This window comes from Oryctolagus cuniculus, chromosome 9 (genome assembly GCF_051225735.1).
Source record: "Oryctolagus cuniculus isolate XC-2025 breed Fujian yellow rabbit chromosome 9, ASM5122573v1, whole genome shotgun sequence".
Taxonomy (NCBI): domain Eukaryota; kingdom Metazoa; phylum Chordata; class Mammalia; order Lagomorpha; family Leporidae; genus Oryctolagus; species Oryctolagus cuniculus.
In genome coordinates, this window is record NC_142875.1 from 116,026,034 (window position 1) to 116,047,893 (window position 21,860).

Genomic DNA, 21,860 nt, shown 5'->3' on the forward strand with positions numbered 1-21,860 from the left:
TTTATGAAATTTGTGCCCTTGCAGGATGAAAACAAATAGCTTGCTCTTTTTTCCATCCCTCTTCCTTTCTCTGTTTTCTCTTCATGCAAATAGAATTCAACAAGAAAGCAGCTGTGTGCACATCAGAAAAAGGGCCTTCAGCCTGGTTTGAACATTCCAGTGTCTGAAATCTTAAGAAGGAAGCTTCTATTCTTTGAGCCAGCAAATCTGTGATATTTTGTTATAGTAGCTAAGGCTTACTAATACAACTCAATAACAAACCTCTTTGAAAATTTGCTTTTAACAATGTCTTAAGGGCATCATGTTTATACTTTACAGGTGTCCACTTAGATATAATTGGAATAAAAATGTGAAAGGGAAATCATCAAAGTCAGAAAAATAATACAATCCTTGTTCTATTTGAAGACTGTTTATGTTGGTGTCAACACAGCTGTAATCAGAACATATTAACATTCACAATATATACATAAAGCCACCTAGAATAGATTACTGTGCTTTAATGGTTAAGTTTCATGCTGTTAGATGGAATTTTATTCCCTGTGTGCTGTCTTGAGTTATTTCCCATCCAAATTGTACACTATGCAGTGATCTTTGGGCAGTTTTTATTTGTAAAATCTTCCAATTACTGCTTTCAGCAAAAAAAAATACCTTGTCATCTCCTTGAGATAACAGTTTCAAGCATGTGATTCCTTTTTTTCTTCTACTATGAGGTATTTCATCATAAAATATCAGATAGCATATTAGGCTGTAATATGTCTATGTGGATTACAACATAATGAGGCCAAAAGAGAGTTGTTTAGAAATATCTTTTGGATCTGATTATTAACTAACTTGCTATTGAGCATTTCAGGGCTATGCATTGAAATCCCCACAAAGAAATATTGTGTTACTAAACCCTCAATATTAATAAGTGTTGAGGTCTTTCACATTGCCCCAGTCTTAAAGAACCAGTTGAGATCACTGTATTTCATCACAACACAGGAAACAGAGAAAATATATGATTCTGGTGTGCATGTTTCTAAAAAAATCTCAATTGTATTAATTCATGAATGGTTAATATTGCAGTCCATATAAATTAAAATTTACTTTAAAATCCATTTAACTCCATTACTGTAATGTAATTTGTATTAAACATATATTTTATGTCTAGTTTTTTGTCACTTCTACCATATCCAACCTTCCTAACAATTAAATTATAGGAAGCAATACAGTTAAAAATAGTGGAACACAGTAACTAGGAGGTGTATAACTTTTCCAAGATTATAATCATGGAACTGATGAGAAGTGGAGCTTGGAGTTGATCCCAGTCATTCAGTCTTCAGAAGCTATGCATTCCTGTTCCCAACTTGTAAGGGAATCATACCTAGAGTGGACAGGCTACTCTCAAATATTTTAGATGTGAATTTTGCCTTTATCTCAAGTACATCTTTCTCTCAAGTACATTGGCATCCTTGTCCATTCCTGGGGCTGCAATGTGCTTGTCACCAGAAATGTCTGCTTTTCAGTATGTCATTTGCATCATACAGAATTAAGTTATATGTTTCTTTTTTGTGCTTTTTGATAACTTAACTCATGAACCTTTACTTCCTACAATAAATCACCAACGCTTGATTAATTTCGACAGAGTATAAATCCATTTCTAATCCAGAACTATTTTTAATATTGATACTGTTGTTGAAAATTGTCAATATAGAGGTGAGTAGAAGCCAGTGATTGGCATCCCATATCTGAGTGCTGATTTGAGTCCTAGCTAAGCTGCTTCCTGTCAACTTCCTGCTAATGCATCCTGGGAGGCAGCAGATGATGCTCCAGTACTCAGGCCTCTGCCACCCATGAGGGAGACCCAGGTGCAGTTCCAGGCTCCTGCATTTAGCCTGGCGTGGTCCTGGCTGTTGCAGGCATTTGGAGAGTGAACCAGAGGATGGAAGATTCCTGTCTCTCTCTCTCTCTCTCTCTCTCTCTCTCTCTGCCATTCCAGTAGATGAAAATAAATGAACTTTTAAAGAAAAATGATAATATACCTAATGGCCAAGGTATTTCTATACATTCCAATTTATTCAGTAGCAGTCACTGTGTAACTGCTGTATACCCAGCCCCTACACTAATGAGGAATTAGAGAAGTGAACAAAACCAACAAGATCGGCCGGCGCCGTGGCTCACTAGGCTAGTCCTCCACCTGCAGCGCTGGCACCCAGGGTTCTAGTCCAGGTTGGGGCGCCTGATTTTGTCTTGGTTGCCCCTCTTCCAGGCCAGCTCTCTGCTGTGGCCCAGGAAGGCAGTGGAGGATGGCCCAAGTGCTTGGGCCCTGCACCTGCATGGGAGACCAGGAGGAAGCACCTGGCTCCTGGCTTCAGATTGGTGCAGTGCGCCAGCCATGGCTGCCACTTGGGGGGTGAACCAATGGAAGGAAGACCTTTCTCTCTCTCTCTCACTGTAACTCTTCCTGTCAAAAAACAAAAACAAAAACAAAAACAAAAAACCGAAAAAAAACAAGATCAGCCCTCAGTGAGCTTAGTGCTCAGGGGCTTCATGTTACTTCTAGTGAGGGAGCCATGGCAACAACAACATGGAACACAAGAAAGGCATTCGTGTTTCCATCTCACCAAGTCCAGACTCCTTCAAAATGCTTTAGCATCATATTCCAAATGCAAATCCCAAATGCAAGACTTAAGGCAAAGACCTCATCCTTCATTAAAATCTTTAAGGCTTTACTTCCAGGAAGTACAATAAGTACTTTATATAAATAAAATCTAAAAAAATTTAACAAATATTTATATAACCCTTTTTGCATGCCGTATAGAGTTCTTGCCTTCAAAGATACCGTATAATAAAGGACGTCTTAATAAGCCCAATCAAATTCAGAATTATATCTTAGAAAACACATTTACAGATGGTTAATTTGTTCATAAAACAAATAATAACTGAGCATCTGTAATTCTAGATACAGGTGAAACAGAGATGAACAAGACTCTTCAGCACATGATCTAGACTGTAGATATCGCATCCTAATAGAGAGATATAAACTATTAGCCAATCCCAATAGAGATGTGCTTTCAAAGAAAGGATAGTGATGCTCTGAGGCTCGGAGTTTGGGGAACCTGATGCAGGTGAATATGAGGGGCTCATGGTAGTGCTTGTTTTTATATCTGAATCCACAGGTTAATGAGCTACTTTAACAAGACTTAGAAAAACAGACTAAAAATAATTTTATTTCATGTAAAAATAATATTTTTAATAATAGATTAAAATATATTTTAATAATAATAATTTAATAATAGATTAAAATATGAATTATAAAAACTTATACTTAGATTTAAAATTATTTGTACCAAACTAACTCATACTTTTAATGTTATTTTTCCATGACCTTTTTCAAGTAGCCACATGTAGGCCCTGCTCTGATCGTAAGAAATGAGGAGTATTAAATTTACTAATTTGGAATCTTGTGTAAAACAGAGATCCTAATTTCCAATTGCTCAAATGAAATATTCACTCAGGCAAACTATTAAATCTCTGCACCTTAATTTCTTCTTCCAGGCCGGCACCGCGGCTCACTAGGTTAATCCTCTGCCTTGCGGCGCTGGCACACCGGGTTCTAGTCCCAGTCAGGGCAGCGGATTCTCTCCCTGTTACCCCTCTTCCAGGCCAGCTCTCTGCTGTGGCCAGGGAGTGCAGTGGAGGATGGCCCAAGTGCTTGGGCCCTGCACCCCATGGGAGACCAGGAGAAGCACCTGGCTCCTGCCATCGGATCAGCGCGGTACGCCGGCCGTGGCTGCCATTGGAGGGTGAACCAACGGCAAAGGAAGACCTTTCTCTCTGTCTCTCTCTCTCTCACTGTCCATTCTGCCTGTCAAAAAAAAATCTCCTTCCAAAAAAATATGTGAAAATAGTAGAACCTACCTGATACAGCTTTAATGAGAATGTAATTGAGAAACACCAATGAAGAGCTTAAGTCAGTCTCTGCGCCTAGTCAGAAATAATTACTGATGTTATAAAGCCATGGTGTCAGATCTTTCAGGATGGCCCAATCTATTTCTATATTTTACTGTTAAAGACTCTATGAGTTTGTTAACATTAATTTGCATTTAAGCACTCTTTTGCTATTTCTATACATTTTTATATTTTATATTAGCTACCACATCTAAGAGAAAACATATGTTTGTATTTTTGGGACTGGCTTATTTCACTAAGTATTATGACATTTATTTATTTATTTATTTGTCAGGCAGAGTGGATAGTGAGAGAGAGACAGAGAGAAAGGTCTTCCTTGTACGTTGGTTCATCCCCAAATGGCCGCTGCGGCCGGCGCACCTGGCTGATCCGAAGCCAGGAGCCAGGTGCCTCTCCTGGTCTCCTATGCAGGTGCAGGGCCCAGGCACTTGGGCCATCCTCCACTGCACTCCCGGGCCACAGCAGAGAGCTGGCCTGGAAGAGGGGCAACCGGGACAGAATCCGACGCCCCAACTGGGACTAGAACCCAGTGTGCCGATGCCGCAGGCGGAGGATTAGCCTAGTGAGCTGCGGTGCCAGCCAGTATTATGACATTTAAACACTTAACAAATTGCTCATGATATTGTTAATATTGAGAGATATAGAAGCTGATATGTTGTATCCAAATAATGTTTTTATGGGCATACCAGGATTTTGTTTGTTGATATATCAATGATTTCATATATAACAACTTCTGTTGCAAACTTTTAATACACATAAGATCAGGGCAAATTAAGCTATCAATTGCCAAGCCCATATGTGATAAAAAAATAGAAATAAGTTTTATAAATTTAAAATAAGTTTTATACAATTTTCTTTCTGAGATAAATGTGGTGTATTGATCACCTTAACTGAGATCTTTGTCAACTTGTGATTCTTCTTTCTTCACTACCTGTATTTTAAATAGTTTACTTTTAATTTATTTATAAAATTATATACATGCATATGTATAAGAACATAGTGAATTTTATCTCTTGATTTCATTTTTAAAGGGGTGTACAAATTCTCTGATTTTTCAGAATCTCTCCTGTGAACCAAATATTTATGAACAATTCTTCAAAATTTTATATTTCTAATAAATAAAAAATAGTAAATAAAAATAGTAAATACAATAATAGTAAATAAAAAATAAAAAATCACTGGTGGTTATATTTTTTACATAATAATATGAATGTAATGGTTATTATATTATTTAATTTATTGATATTACTGCCTTTCAGTAGATACTTTGGAGTTTTCTGATTACAAAAGGCATTTTAAAGTTTAATTCATTTTTATGACATTTCTAGTTTAAATTTGATTATATTATGCTGAAATGTTATAATTTAATTCTTGTTCCAAGGGATTATTCGTGAACCAAATTGACAGTCTTTAGAAATCACTCTAGATTTCGAGATTTTAGAAGTCACAACTTGATTAAATGTGATATAAATGACTGAATCTCTTTTTTTAAACTTTGTTCCGTTTTCAAGCTCTCTCAAAGTATGTTCAAAAATATTGCCAAAATTAACATATAAAGCAAGATTTTCTTCTGGCTCAGTAGAATATTCACAGAACATTTATAGCAATAGATTATTGTATGGGAAAAAAAGGGTGCTTTTAGCCTTCTCCTTAAAACCAAGGTATGACTATCAACTTTGGAAAACAGTAAATTGCATGGTATATTCCATGGACAATTTTTGAGATGTCTATAGTCTTTGTAGATATTTTTTCCCAAGGATTTATTTATTTGTTTATTTGAAAGGCAGAATGACAGAGAAAGAGGGATAGACTGAGTGAAAATGAGAGAGAGATGGAGAAATAGAGAGAATTTTCAATTTGCTGATTTACTCTCCAAATCCAGCAATAGAGAGGGCTGAGCTAAACTGAAGCCAGGAGCCTAGAACTCCATCCAGGTCTCCCCTGTACTTGGCAGGATCTCATTACTTGAGCCATCACTGCTACCTTCCCGTGTGCTAAGGCAGATCAGAAACACAGAGTACTTGGGACTGGAACCAGTCAGCCTGATAGGATGCAGGTATCCCAGGCAGTGGCTTAACCCACTGTGCCATAACCCCTGCCCCTTGAAACAACTTTTCAAGAGCCAACATTGTGGCACAGTGGGGTAAGTTGCCACTTGGGATGCACAGATCCCATATCTAAGTACTGGTTCGAGTTACAGCTGCTGTGCTTCCAATTCAGCTACCTGCTCATGTACACAGAAGGGCAGCAGTTGAGAGCCCAACCGTTTGAGTCTCTGACACCCACGTGGGAGACCAGATGGATGAAGTTCTAGGTTTTTGACTTCTGCTTGGCCTAGCTCTGGCTGCTGCAGATATTTGGGAAGTAACCAGTGGGTAAAAGATACCTCTCTCTCTGTCTCTGTCTCTCTCTCTGCCTTTCAAGTAAATAAATAAACCTCTTTTCGGGAAAAAAAGGTCTAGCTAATGGAAACATAACAAAGACCAGTTTTATCCCAAATATCTCTGCAAACCAAATAACGTGATTTTACCATTAAGCATGATTTTGCTTTACAAAAGTATACAAGTAATCATATTATTTATGCGCTTGATTTGGTTTAAATTTTAAAGAAGGCAAGTGTCAAGCATTATGTTAAAATCCTACGTCTTCTCTTGACCTGTTTTTCACTTTCTATTTTCTCTTCCCATTTACCATCCTTCCCATGCCTTAAGCCTTGCTTTCTCTGAATCAAAAAGAAACTTGTCTGCCACCACTTATTTTCCATTTCAGCAATCCTACTGACTCCATCTGTAAGTTCCCAGAGAGAAATCACATCCTCATGTTTCTACAAAGTATTTCTTTCTAACAACGTGCACTCAAAGTCCTGTTTTGTAGTCATGACCTAGTTCTTTCCATGTAACTTAGTTTCTTTCTTCATCTTCCCCAAACAAACCAATATAAAAATTAATTTACCTTTGACCTTAAGGCATATAAAGGTTTGGTTTTCTTCTGATGTTTTCTGTCAGTAACTGTAATGGGCAGTTTAAAAAATAGATTGTGTGTGTACTGACACACAAGATAAAATACACCCCAGACACTGGGGAACCCATTCCCCTCTCAAACCTACTGCCACCTTGTGGTGAAATAGTGCAACTGTGATAGATTTGTTTTTCATTCTCTGTACACCAGGTTTTCATGAATGTCTGTTTCAGAAAGGCTATTCACATCTTTAAGGGAGTGTCTGTGTGTCTGTGTGTGGGTTTGTGCCTGTGTGTATGTGTGTGTGTGCGTGTGTGTGTGTGTGCGCGTGCCTGCATATAGGCCATAGGACTTACATTTTAAGACATACTACACCGGGAGAAAACACAACACCAACTAATAACTCCTAATAACTCCTGGAACTTACCCTGCTGGTTCTTGTCATTCAGGAGCATAATTTAGTGCTTGTGAAATAGAAAGCTTTTTTTACACTGACATTTTGGCAGCAAAAATATGGTGAAGTGATATATGGAGCAGTTCTTTATATATCTGCAGACCATACGGCAAAATATTCAGTCGTATACTGCTATGAGGTGTCCAGCCTAAATGTAAAAAGCCCAAAAGGTGCATGTGTGTAAGGAGATCTGGTGTCTGCAAAGCTGCCTTCTTATTTACTAGGAAAAGATGAGATTGACTTTGGTGATGCCAGGATTTTTTAACTGTCCGTTAGGCTTATCCTCAACAAAAGCCCAGCTTTCTGTCTCATTGTTGAAATCAAGGTTTATGCAGTTAATGAGAATCTGGTGAGCTCTTAAGACAAAGAATAAAATGATGAATGAGGATTATCAAAAGAGGTGGGGAGAATGACAGCAGGAAGTTACAGACCTATTTTTATCTGGTACTCATTCCTAGTCATTCTGTAAATATTAATTTATTCTATTGTCTACAGCAGGAAGATGACCACAGTCAGTTTTATCTGAACCAACTTCTAGAGTTTATGCATATTTGGAAAATATCCAGGTAAGACATTTTTACTTCTATTCCAAGACAACTTCTGACTGATCCTCAAATCACAATATTTTTTAGTTGATTATGAAAACTGTGCTTTCGTTAGTACAATGAAAGCTATTGTACCTTTAACAGATTACATTCTTTGGCAAATTCTGTTAGTAATTATCTGTTCTTCACAGTTATTCAGATATATTTGAAGAGATGCTAACACCTTTCAGAACAATCTAACATTCATTTAAAAATATGTCGGCTGATGCTTAATACATTTTCAACAATTCCTTTTCTCATTCATTTTGTGAATTTGGTTCTGCATGTGTCACTAAGCTCTTTGTAAAACTGCATTTCCATACTTTGAAAGTCACTATCTCCTTCTTTTAATTCCTCTGGAACTTCCTGAAAATAATTGGTATATCATCAACAGGTGAGTGTGAATTCAAATTAGAAAATCCAAGTGACAGTAAATGAACATCTCCTAATTAATTATTATATCTAAATGCATGCACACATTATTTGTAAGAATAGACCCATCAGGAAACTAAACTGAGAAAAGACATCCATGCTACAGTTTGGGTATATCTCATATTAAATTGTTCTGAGATGAACCAGCAAAGAATATTGTGTGGGAGACATATGTCATAAATTTGTAAAGGAAAACCTGATAAAAATGAACTAAAATTATTTTAATGACTATTTATAATACTTATCACTTTGCACAGTCATTATACACTTTGCATACATTATCTCTTTTAATTCTCCCTAAAATCCTAGGCCAATATATGTTACTCTACTTCAGAATCAGTGAAATTGAAGTTCTGTGTGGTTAAATAATTTGCCCAAGGCCATGCAGGTCATTACTGGAAGTGCTAAAATCAAGTCTGTCTGGATTGTGCAAAGACCATATTTTCTCAATAAACTAGTATTTTTTCCATGTATTCCTCTCCTCTCCTCTCCTCTACTTCCCCCAACATCAAAATATTGCCTCACACCAAAAAAAATCATAAAATGGCCAGGACTAGAAAGGACTTTAGACATAATTTAATCCAAATGTGCATTTAATAGCTAACTACAATGATCAGATGCAGATTCCTGTCAACATAGCATATTATTAAAGGCTGTGATTTCCTTTTTCCATAATAAGTTTAAGGAAATAAGAGTTACAAAGAGACAGATCAAATATGATACAATTTTAAAAGGTAAAAATATATGGAAGACAAAGGACTATCTGAACTGATTTGTTAGAGGGGTGGGTATGACCTTGAAAGTGCCTGCTAACTGGGGTAAGGAGAGTCAAGAAGCAGAGGCTGTAAGAAGATACTTAGAGCAGGAAGTTCTCATTGTCCTCTTGTGTTATCCCTACCATTGCCTAAGGCTTTGCAGAAGTCTGATGACCTTGGCCACTGGGCAGGGACAAGTGTCTTCAGGGATGAATCAGGGCAAAGCAAATGTTCTGCTGCAATGAGGAGCAGAGGAAAATTGTAAGAAGAAGCCTTGCTCTGACTTCAGTTCATTCCCCCTTTCCCCCCAGCCCTCCAGTAGAGCCTCAGTGCAGTGGACACCAATGGATGTGTTTGTGTGTGCCTGCATGTGTGTATGTGTGTGTGTGTGTGTATGAGAGAGAGAGAGAGAGAGAGAGAGAAAGAGAGAGAGAGAGAGAGAGAGAGAGAGAGAGAGAACCTCCCAACACTGTTTCTCTATAAATTAAAAAAAAGCAACAGGAAGCTCAAGAATTTTGTTGGCCTGCGCCCAAGTAAGTACTTATGTTTTTTTATTAATTTTATTACTTTATTTGAAAAGCAGAGAGAGAAAGTTCTTCCACCTGCAGTTTCGCTACCCAAATGCCTTTGATAGCTACATCGGAGTCAAGATGAAGCTAGGATCCAGATATCAATCTGGGTCTCTCATGTGGCTGGCAGGGACCCAACTGCTTGAACCATCACCAGCTGCCCCCTAAGGTGCACATTCACAGGAAGCTGGAATCAGGAGCAGAGCTGGGACTCCAACCCAGCTCTCTTATAGGGGATGTGGGGTGGCTTAATCACTGTGCCAAATGCCAGCTCCCACACAGATATTTCAAGCTACAGCCATGACTGAAGTCAAGTTACCAACTCTCACTGAGTTAGTTCTGTTTCCACATCCGTTGTGGTCTGAACCCTACCTCTTACCTTTCTGAGCTGCTATGCAGTGTAAATCTTCCTACCTCTCGATTGACTTTTTTTTTTAATTTATTTGACAGGTAGAGTTACAGACAGAGAGAGAGAGAGATGGAGAGAAAGGTCTTCCTTCCGTTGGTCCCTACCCCCCAAATGGCCATTATGGCTGGCGCTTCCCCAATCTGAAACCAGGAGCCAGGTGCTTCCTCCTGGTCTCCCATGCAGGTGCAGGGGCCCAAGAACTTAGCCCATCCTCCACTGCCTTCCAACAGAGAACTGGACTGGCAGAGGAGCAACTGGGACTAGAACCTGGAGCCCATATGGGATGCTGGTGCCACAGGCAGAGGATTAACCAAGTGAGCCATGGCGCCAGCCCTCCATTGACTTTTGTCTTTCAACTGGCAGATGGGCTCCTATAACAGTGATCATGTGTCACAGAGTGAGAAGGCAGTCACTAGAAATAGATTGATGCAATGTAAATGTTTTGGGTTGGGAAACTGATTAGGCAATTTAATTCAAGAAATGTCAAGACAAATAAGAAGGTGATGTAATTGTGTTTGGGAAAATAATTTTGAACAGTGAAGCCCAAATCACATGTATTCTAGCTAAGCATAAATAAAGATTCTGAAAATAAGAAATACTTAGGGAAGAAAAATGCAGAGGCTTAGTGTCAGAGGCAACTCTATCAATTATAAATATATGCCATTAATTCTGAATGAAATTCTCTATGAGATTTTGCATATTTAACTTTTCTTGATGTCAGTGTTTGCCATTATCTGCTTATGACTGCCTTCACAACTTATAGTGTGAATTGAGAGTAGTTTTATATAATAATTAAGACTGAAAGGCTTTGTTAATCTGTCATGATTTCTTTGGAATTATTAAATTTCCAAATATTTTTAATGCCTATCAAGTTCTAGAAACTTGATAATGCTCCCAACTGAAATATTTTTAAAACTATGTCAATAGTAATTCTTTTTATAGTATTCTTGCTATAGAATCATAGGCAAAATAGAGATGTTTGTGCTAAATGTAAGTTCTTCTATGCAATCTTAACACAGTTTTTATTTTTTTTTCTTCCAGACAGTGCCTTTCAACAGTAATAAAAAAATATGACTTCCACCTGAAATGCTTATTGAAAACCCAGGTATTAACTCATTATTTCCTCCTTTAATTCAATAAGCATGTTTAGAGCAACTGCTGTTTTTCCAGAATTTCTCAAGTTTTTGAAGATACATATCATGGAAAAGTATTGACAAGTAAGAAGATATTTGCAGTAAATGTCACAGACCTCTGTGTACACAGGACATATAAGATTGAATGACCGATTTTACCCATTTGAACTGAATATTGAAAAACAAGTTTATGCTTTACAGTCAGAGAAGAAGCAGTGTGAAGAAAGGTGGGGAGTACAGATAACTTTCAGCAAAGAACAACAAGAACGGAGCCAAAGAGCCAGGAAACAGCCTCGTGTGATTAAGAAATTATGTGAAATTTAGAATGGCTACAATCAGAGTTCAAGATGAGAGCCTGGAAAGAGATCAGACAAAAGGGGCAGACAGGCCAAGTTATTATAGGATTTTATGGACATTTTATGGCCAATTTAATGATTTTCTAATTATCAGCTGATGACATGGGGCCATTACTCAAGGTTGTACATGACTGATGATGATGAGAGGAGCATTCCATTAGCCCAAAGAGATGATGAGGGCGTGGACTAATCCTCTAGTATAGGGATGGAGATGAGGTGACATAATCAAAGCAGGCACAAATGTGCAATTTACATGATTTGGTGGATGACTGTGGCTAATACAGGAAAGAGGTTCCTAGAATAACTCCAGATTCCCGACTGCTGACTGATTTCCTGGAGACAACAATTCACTAAAATAAGTGAAAAGAGGAGAAGCTTGCTTGATGGATTCTGTTAAAAGTGAGTGGGATTCGGTTACCTGTTGGGCATCCGAATAATGATGTCCATTAGGCAGAGCACTTCCTGCATCTTCTTACTCCGGAGAAGAGTTGATCTCCCACAGATGAAACATCACATTATTACAGGAAATTGTGTGAATTAGAGAAGCGAAGCATCTTTCTGCACTAAATAATTCACCCTCAGCTGGCTGTTCCTAATAGTAATGAGCATTAAAGAGATATGAAAATAATAAATTATATTTCTTGATATCGATACCAAATGTTATGTGAATTCCAAACAAACAAGTAGACATGGCGTTGACAAATGCGGGCTTCATATTACTTTCCAAGGTGTGATCTTCTCATTTTAATTTTGCTTTTCTTCCTTGGGTATGGCCTGAGTCTGGAAGCTTCAGATGTGAAAAGAATCCACAATTATATTGTTTTAAGTCTCATAAAAGTGTCATAATGACTACCTCTCTGAACTCAGGTCTTCAAACTTTTGAAAATTGCTTTTTTTAAAAAGATTTATTTATTTATTTGAAAGGCAGAGTTAAAGGGAGGCAGAGGTAGAGAGAAACAGTCTTACATCCATTGGTTCGTTCCTCAAATGGCTACAAGGAGCCAGGAGCTTCTTTTGGGTCTCCCATGCAGGTGCAGGGACCCAAGGACTTAGGCCATCTTCATCTGCTTTCCCAGGGCATAGCAGAGAGCTGGGTCAGAAGTGGAGCAGCCGAGACTAAAACAGGCGTCCATATGGGATGCCAGCACTGCAGGCAGTGGCTTTACCTGCTATGCCACAGTGCCAGCCCCATGTCACTAGTAACCAAGAAAAGACAATTTAAAATAATACAATAATCTCATTTATTTCTTATAGTAAGAAAAGTATTTAAAGATTTATATCATGCAGTGGAGTAGGGTGGAGAAACAGTGGGGTTGGGAATTCTAGCAGGCAATGCTTGTGTAATTTCATTTGGGGAAATTTACAGAAATGGCTGTTCATCTCTAAGGAGGGACCGAGTATGATCTAGACATACATACTGACCTAGAGGAATGTGCACAGTGCATAACTAAATAAATGCAGCGATGTGTCAAGTCCTCATAGCCGCTGAATGGCAGGGGTCCGAGTGTATCTGCCATTGCCAGGTGAATAAAGCAGAGGGGAGCACATGAACACAGTTACGTAGAAAGGCGTGCGTTCTGCCTCAGTGTAGAAAAAGTGCAAAAAGGTGCGCCCAACCTGGCTGTTTCCTTTTATACTGGTATATTATTTGACTTAAAAAAACGAATGGCCTTCTTAGTATAGAACTTGATTCTTGGGGCACGTTAAAATTTCAGTCTAAATCATTTTTATCTCTTAACTATGGCTAAAGATACATTTGAGATAATGGTAACATGCTTGTGAGTGAATTTCAATTATTTCAATGTTTCAGCACTATTTGTGTGTTATAAGCACCTTTCCCCCAGTACACTTTTTGTGAATTTGTAACAATTCTTAATTTCTAAATTTAGAAATCTGATCATATTACACATGTAGGAAACCTCCAATATATCCACTTTAAAAGAAACACTTGACCATTGTAAATTTTTCTAGTATGACTTAAAAAGTATGAATACATCATAGGAACACCATCTTTTTTTGAAGATTAATTTTATGTATTTGAAAGACAGTTACAGAGAGAGGTAGAGACAGAGAGAAAGAGAGATTTTCCATCTGCTGGTTCACTCCCTAAATGGCCACAACGGCCGGCACTGAACCGTTCTAAGCTAGGAGCCAGGAGCTTTATCTGGGTCTCCCACATGAGTACGGGAGCCCAAGACTTGGGCCATCTTCTGCTTCCTCCAAGGCCCTCCCAGGCCCATTAGCAGGGAGCTGGATCAGAAGCAGAATAGCAGAGTCTCAAACTGGTACCATAGGGGATGCTGGTGCTGCAGGCCGAGGCTTTAACGCGCTGTGCCACAGCACCAGCCCCAAGTCTTTAGCACTGGCAAACAGTGGTCATCACTCACAACTGAATTATTCTATGAATCAGTCACAATGTCTTCAGATGAACTAAATGTAGAACAATGAGCATTTTCATTGAGATTTTTCCACTGAAGAATCTAAAATAATTATCTTATAATAATAATTATCTAATATCACAGAGATAGACTGTGATATTATCAAATCATAATTTTAGACTATTTATTTGATAAGCACACTCATATAATGATATTATTGTCCAAAACAGAATAATATTTTAGCACATCAACCAGATTTAGATTGTTATACATGATTTGAGAAAATAATAAGCATGCCATCTGAATAAATATATTACCTGAATATTGTTGAATAATGTTTATTATTATATTACCAAATATTTCATTTTTCAGAATGATTATTTCAATATATTTTAAACTTGTCTTATTTCACATTGGATATTCTGACCATCTTGTTAAGCAGCAAAGTTTCTAGGTAATTTACATAGAGCTTTTTCCATTGGACAGTTTTTCTTCTCTCTTCTGTTTCACTCGTACCCTTACCTGTACAGGATGTTTTCTGCATTCATCTTGTATTCTATATTTATTTTATTTTTAGAATTTCAGAAAAAGTAAGAGTAGTAAAAGAGGAAGAATTTTCTCCAAAATTCTCAATGAATGCTTACTTCATGCAAATTACTGAATTACTTGCTCACTGGAATCAAGACAAATGGAAGTGAAAACTGCACTCAGTAGTTGTCGATAATCTAACTGGAGAGTCAGAATGGTCACATAACCAGTGTCCACTGAGTCGTGTACATAGAGCCACTCAGTGCAAAGCCAAATCTCAGCATGGAGAAAGAAGCAACTGAACTGCGGATTTAAAATTGCTTCTACCTAGTAGATTCTAACACATCACGTCCAAAATTCTGATTAAAGTGTCAATTAGGATGTCTACAGAAAGTCAGCAATTCCTAGCACTGATGACAAACCTAACACAGGCGTCTAGTAACTGTTGAACTAATTGTGAATGAGATGGCAAGATTCAGGAAAATCAATTCTTGCTTTAAAATCCGTGTTGGCCTCATGGAACACCTGCTGGTCTTGAAAAGATCTAAGATCCTGCAAATTCTGCCATCTATCCCATGACCCAGAGGCTGTGACATGGACTCAAGCAGAAAAACATGACATCTCGGATGTTTAGGTTTAAGTAACTCAGTGAGGAAGGCAGAATAATAGTTGTCTCACCCTTGTCCCTCTCTAAGAACCACACTGAACTCTGTTCATCTACAGAAAGTCAGAAAATATTATCCATAAGAAGAAATGAAGGGAAACTTAGAGACTTCATAATGTGTATTTAGCTTTTTAGAAAGGAAGCTTTCTTAGTAAGAAACAACTATATTCTTGGGTTTTCAGAAGTTTCAATTTCAAACACAACTGAAAAAAAATAACAGTGTTCGGCAGAATTTAGGAGCAGAAATTCCAATGTCAGACAGGTGTCCTTATCAACTTTTGACCAATGTGGAAATGTTTTATTAAAACTTCCTAGAAGATAATGAAATGTGATGCAATGGTGTTTTTAATAATTAAGGCAACAATGCATTCAATGTGCTTGATATGGTACAGTGATTCAAAGATAAAACCATTCAAGGAACAATAAGTACAGGTGTTATTTTATTGCCATGTGGCTACCATTTTTGTCACTTTCACTGAAACAGAGGATCATATAAGATCCAGAAGAGAAAACAATTCACAAAATTGATTTACATTTATATCAAAGTGTAAGATAAAGTAAGAAAGGAGCAAAAAAGTCATAAGAATAAAAAGGAAAATGGAATAGGAAACACAGGTCCTTTGAAAGGTCACAAAAGGAGACTCAAAGAAATAAAGGAGATGATGTCAGGTCACAATAAAATACCACAAAATGCAAATTGAAATCTGCATTAGAGGTAGGTTCTTGGCGCAGCAGCTAAGGTGCTGCTTGGGAAATCCACATCCTGTATCAAAGTGCTTGTTTGAAATTCTGATTCCTACACTTCCCATCCAGCTTCCTGCTGATGCATACCCTGGGAGGCAGCAGATGATGGCTCAAGTCATGGTGTACCTAGCATACACATGGGGGACCTGGATTCAGTTCTGGGCTTCTGGCTTTAGCCTTATCCATAAGAGAGAGAGAGAGAGAGAGAGAGAGAGAGAGAGAGAGAGAGATCAATTTACACAGAAAGATCTGCTGTCCACTGGCTCATTCTCCAAATGCCCACAAATGCCCACAGTAGCTAGATTGGCCAAGCTGAAGCCAGAAGATCAGAATTCAATCTGAGTCTCCCATTTGTGTGGCAAGAACCCAACTATCTTACCTATCACTTGATGCTTCCCAGGATCCACGTTAACAGGAAGCCAGATCAGAAGCAGAACCAGGATCAAGAACAGGCACTTGGAAAAGAAATGCAGACATCTCAACCCAACTGACATCTTAACCACTGGGACAAATGCTCACCCCAATATGTGGGTTATTAATAAGTGATTATTAATCAATTCTTTATTTTTTAAATTAACCAGCAGTTAATTGTCATGTGTCCATTTTCCCACATTTTTTAAACTATTTCAAATAGATTAATAAAAACTTTTGAATATATTTTTTCTATTGGTTATTTGTAAATATTATAATACTCTATTGTAAAATATTGTATTTTCTGCCAGTTGATGCGATGCGTTATCTTTTCACTTTGAATATGATGTTTGGCCTATTAGGTCAACTTTATCAAAGTTTAACTTATGGAAAAAAATCATGAGTACAGTTTAACTAGTTTTGAAAATACATACCTATGTAGCCACTCCTAAAATCAAGACAAAAAATAGCTTATTACTTCAAAAGTATTCGAATGCCTCTTTGTACTTAGACTTTATGCAACCAGAGATTTAGTTATTCTAAATTTGGATTTCTTTTGCATTTTTAAGATTTTTCCCTAAATGGAGTCATACATGCAGTTTAAGAGAATTTCTGTTGCTCTCCATGCTCACCAATATTTGATCTCACCAGTGGTTTCATTTTAGCCTTTTTAGTGAACACTTAGCAGTAGTTCCTCATGTCTTTTTTTTTTTTTTTTTTTTTTTTTTTTTTTTGACAGGCAGAGTGGACAGTGAGAGAGAGAGACAGAAAGGTCTTCCTTTAGCCGTTGGTTCACCCTCCAATGGCCGCCGCGGCTGGCACGCTACGGCCGGCGCACCGCGCTGATCCGAAGCCAGGAGCCAGGTGCTTCTCCTGGTCTCCCATGAGGTGCAGGGCCCAAGCACTTGGGCCATCCTCCACTGCCTTCCCGGGCCACAGCAGAGAGCTGGACTGGAAGAGGGGCAACCGGGACAGAATCGAGCGCCCTGACTGGGACTAGAACCCGGTGTGCTGGCGCCGCAAGGCGGAGGATTAGCCTAGTGAGCCGCGTGCCGGCCCTCATGTCTTTGATTTGCCTTTCCTTAATGACTGTAGATGCTGGGAGGCTGACCTTTCACATACCTCATTTACTCAAAAAACTTTTAAAATATTTTGCCAATGTTTTAAATGAAGCTATATGTCTTTTTGCTATTGAACTGTAAGATTTCTCACATAGTGCAGATGAAATTCAACTGTAAGATGTATGATATATGTATTGAAAATATTTTCTCCCAGTCTTTGGCTTATTTATTTTTTCATTTACTTACGTCACTCAAAGAAGAGTTTTAATTTTTATGAAGTCAATTTTAGTTTTTTTTTTGTTTGTTTTACAGTTTATACACTTTAAACTCAAGATTTACCTAATCAAGTTAACCTGTATTTTCTTAATTTTTTTCAAAACAATTTATAGTTTTAGTTGTTGATTAAGCTATACGATCCATTTTAAGTTTCTATTTGCTTGGGAATAAACATAAAAGATATTTTATTTTTCTAAAAGGATATTTAGTTTTTTTTTAATAACAAATTTATTTTTAAAAAGATTTTATTCATTTGAAAAGTAGAGTTACAGAACTGGGAGGAGAGAGAGGGAGAGAGCCGGGGACAAAGACCCTCCATTTGCTGGTCCACTACCCAAAAGGTCACAACAGCTAGGGCTGGGCCAGGATGAAGCCAGGAGCCACAACCTTCATCCAGGTCTCCTATGTGCATTAGGGGCCCATGCACTTGTTTCCAAGGCACATTAGCAGGAAGCTGATCAGAAGTGGAGTAGTCAAGACAAGAACCAATGATCAAATGCGATGACAGTGTTGTAGGTGGCTTAACCAGCTGCTCCACAACACCAGCCCCATTGAGTCATTCAATTAAAATGGTATGCTTTCCTCAGTTACATAATCTTGGGAACATTGGCAGAAACAAGCATCCATGTATGTGTAGCCATCTATTTGAGGTCTACATTCTCTATTCTGTTTTGTGAATCTATGTGCCTATTCTTACATCAATTCAACAACCTTAATTGCCATATTTTTATGGAAAGTTCTGACATCAGATAAAAGAATCTGCCGTACCACAAGCTGCTCAGAGCACTGTGTTTAGAAAATTATTTCATTCATTAATTATACTATTTGCTCTTGAATTTTCTCTGTGGAAAAGATTTAAATTATGTATGTATTCAATTTCTAAAAAATTTCAAAAATTGACAAAGAACTTCATTTTTAGAGCTTTCAATTCATATATTTCCCTCTGAATCTTAGTACCATTCCATCTGTTTTTTTTTTAAATATTTATTTATTTATTTGAAAGGCAGTGTTAGAGAGAGGCAGAAGCAGAGAGAGAGAGAGGTCTTTCATTTGCTGGTTCACTCCCAAAATGGCCGGAATGGTGGGAGCTGGTTCAATCTGAAGCCAAAAGCCAGGAGCTTCTTCTGGGTCTCCCATGTGGGTACAAGGATCCAAGGACTTGGGCCATCATTTACTGCTTTCCAAGGCCATAGCAGAGAGCTGGATCGGAAGTGGATCAGTCAGGACTTGAAACAACGCCACCATGGGATGCTGACACTGCAGGCGGCAGCCTTACCTGCTATGCCAAAGTGCCGGCCCCTCCGATACATTTTGATATGTTTGTCCACTGTCTCTTTGAATATCTCTGTCTCATTCTTAGCTCTCCAGAACCCTAATTATACATATGAGTCTCTATGTCAGCTTTTAGATGTTGGGCTCTTGCTTTCCCCATATTCCTCTTTTCCACTTTGTTTTCAGTGAGGATAATTTCTCTTAATCAGTTTTCACTTTCATTGATACTTTCCTTAGCTTGCCCAATATGCTGTTGAATTCATTGAAGGACTTAGTCACATTTAATATCCTGCATATTTTAGAGTTCTATAATTCCATTTGACTATTCAAGCTTCTACATCTCTGCTAAATGGACCCATATATTTGCATATGTTATCCACATTTCCCCCTAGTTCTTGTAACATGTAATGCTGGTTATTTTAAAGTCCCTGCACAACAGTTCTAACATCTAGGTTATTTCCAGGGGTGGTTTTATTCATTATTTTTCTTAATTGCTCTTTATGTATTTGTTAATTGGCAATAGGTTTCTGTGTGGGAGCTAATTTTTCAACAAATGCTAGACATCATGTGTGGAACAATATTAAAGATCAAGGAGAAGTTTGTTTACGCCTGGAAGTAGTGTTCTGTTGCACTATTAGGATGTAAGGATTATATGATCTGGACCTTATTTGAGATTTATTTCTGTTTTGTCATGATCACTATCTTCAGAGCACTGCACACTGCAGATTTCTCCAGTAGTTAGCTTAGTACTTGTGCTTGCTGTTGAATTTGTGGAGGATGGGGTCTTTCTCAGTGTTCCTGCTTCACCCTCAGGTTTCAGTAGGTCCTGCTTTCCTGTGCCGCAGAGAAGGTCTCTTTCAATATGTCCCTCTCCCAGAAGTAGTCTGCTGCTGCTTATTCCTAAATAATGGAGGTTTTTGGTGGTGGAGTCAAGTAGATTTTATGTTGTAATAAACCAATCACAGCCTCAGACTGACATTATATTAAGCTTAATTATTGGAATTTTCTTAGCATTTCTTTCTTTTTTTTTTTTTTTTTTTTTTTTTTTTTTTTTTTTTTTTTGACAGGCAGAGTGGACAGTGAGAGAGAGAGACAGAGAGAGAAAGGTCTTCCTTTGCCGTTGGTTCACCCTCCAATGGCCGCCGCTGCAGCCGGCGCACCGCGCTGATCCGATGGCAGGAGCCAGGAGCCAGGTGTTTTTCCTGGTCTCCCATGGGGTGCAGGGCCCAAGCACCTGGGCCATCCTCCACTGCACTCCCTGGCCATAGCAGAGAGCTGGCCTGGAAGAGGGGCAACCGGGACAGAATCCGGCGCCCCGACCGGGACTAGAACCCGGTGTGCCGGCGCCGCAAGGTGGAGGATTAGCCTATTGAGCCACGGCGCCGGCCCTTTCTTAGCATTTCTGACTGTTCCATATAGCAGGCAAAGCCTGCCCTGTGACTGCATCTAACCGTGGGCAGGAGGCAGTTTACTGCTCCTCCTCCCAGTCTTACCTGATCTCTGATTGTCATCCGAGTGGGATGCTGGGCTGAAGCTGATTTATTTTCCCCTCTCTGGGATCACAAGGGTTTTGCTTCTCCCTTACACTCATCAGCAAAGGGTCTTCACCTATTGCCCACCTCTTCCGCATAGGCAGACTCTCTTGCTTTCTACCTTTTCTGGAGATGCAAAGGATTTTTGCTTGGGCTCAGGCTCATAGAGGGTTCCCTGTCCAACCCCTAGATGCTTAATATTTTCACTTCTTGGGAGAGAAGGATGCTTACGAGTGGAGGGGGCTTTATGGCTACCCCATAGATACAGCTGACCTAATCAGCTGCACCGTTGCGCACCGGCCTACAAGTTGTCTGTATTGCCTTTGATATTTGCCTGGAACACTGGTAGGTATCGGTGGAAAAAGAGCTTGCAAGAGATTATAAGCTTATCCTATATCTTGAGCTACCTGGTCTTCCAAACTGGTAAGCTAGTTCACATCTGACCTTTAAGAATTTGTTGAAATTTTAGATGTTTTCTTCTTATCCAGTTGTCTGGTGGCCTCCTCTTTCTACTGTGTTCTGTCAAAGAAGCATGTCCCATTTCTCCTTGGAGGAGCCTGTCACACTGGAGCTCAGTTTACATGGTCACCTTGTCACCTCAAATCTGTGCTAGGGTCAGGAAAAGTTATGATTTTCTGTATTTTCTGACTTTTTCATTTTTACCGTGAGACCAGTGTCCTATATTTTAAGCCAAATTGTAACTCCAAAGACTGTTTTTAAACTTTAAGAAAAACATTTTTATGATAGTCCTAACTACTGCAAGTGGAATGAAAAGCACTAAATTTTCAATTTGTCTCTAAACTCATTAATTGCATTTGATCATTTTCAATCTGAATATATAAATGGAAACTCATTAAAGTCTACATAATGTCTGGAAGATGACAAGCTGTGCTTGGCTGTTGAAATGTGTATTACTTTAATATCCATCACAGCTAAATGAAAGGGAGAAAAAACTCTAATTCTTTCTTGTTTCTTGTTTTGTTTTCCAGAAAAATGTGGAGGAAGAATGTTTGTCACCAGCCTTCTCTGAGGCTCAAAATGTTTTTCAGGTATACTTAAAATTTAAAGTATTAGAATGCTACTCCTTCAAAATCTATGATATATCAAATATTTTATAAGATAAGCTTGGAATAAAAGTCATAAAATAACATCATAATCTTATTCTTGTTTTTGTTTTCATTGACCCAAAGAATCAAAGTTAGAAAGAATTCAGAGGCGGTATAATCCAAACTGTTACAAAATGTAAAAAGCTCTTTAAACCACTCCTGATTATTTGCATGCCTGTAATGTAGAGGCACTCTCAACTCACAAGGCAGCCTATTCAGTGTTTGGACAAGTAATCTGGACAAAGATTTTTCCAATATCAAGCCAAAAAGAAAAAGAAAACACTCTA

At 38.3% G+C, this 21,860-nt stretch overlaps 1 protein-coding gene across 4 annotated transcripts in view; it reads left to right on the forward strand.

Annotated features, from left to right (window-relative positions):
• PIK3C2G (phosphatidylinositol-4-phosphate 3-kinase catalytic subunit type 2 gamma) overlaps nucleotides 1-21,860 on the forward strand; it is a 403,205-nt gene that overhangs the window by 34,371 nt on the left and 346,974 nt on the right. For 3 of the 4 annotated variants that reach the window (XM_017343356.4, XM_089303889.1, XM_089303890.1), the window contains exons 6-8: nucleotides 7,859-7,929; nucleotides 11,154-11,217; nucleotides 21,457-21,516. In XM_017343356.4, coding sequence (XP_017198845.3) covers nucleotides 7,859-7,929; nucleotides 11,154-11,217; nucleotides 21,457-21,516 — 195 coding nt within the window. The remainder of the gene's footprint in view (nucleotides 1-7,858; nucleotides 7,930-11,153; nucleotides 11,218-21,456; nucleotides 21,517-21,860) is intronic. The other variant, XM_051850300.3, reaches the window with a different exon arrangement.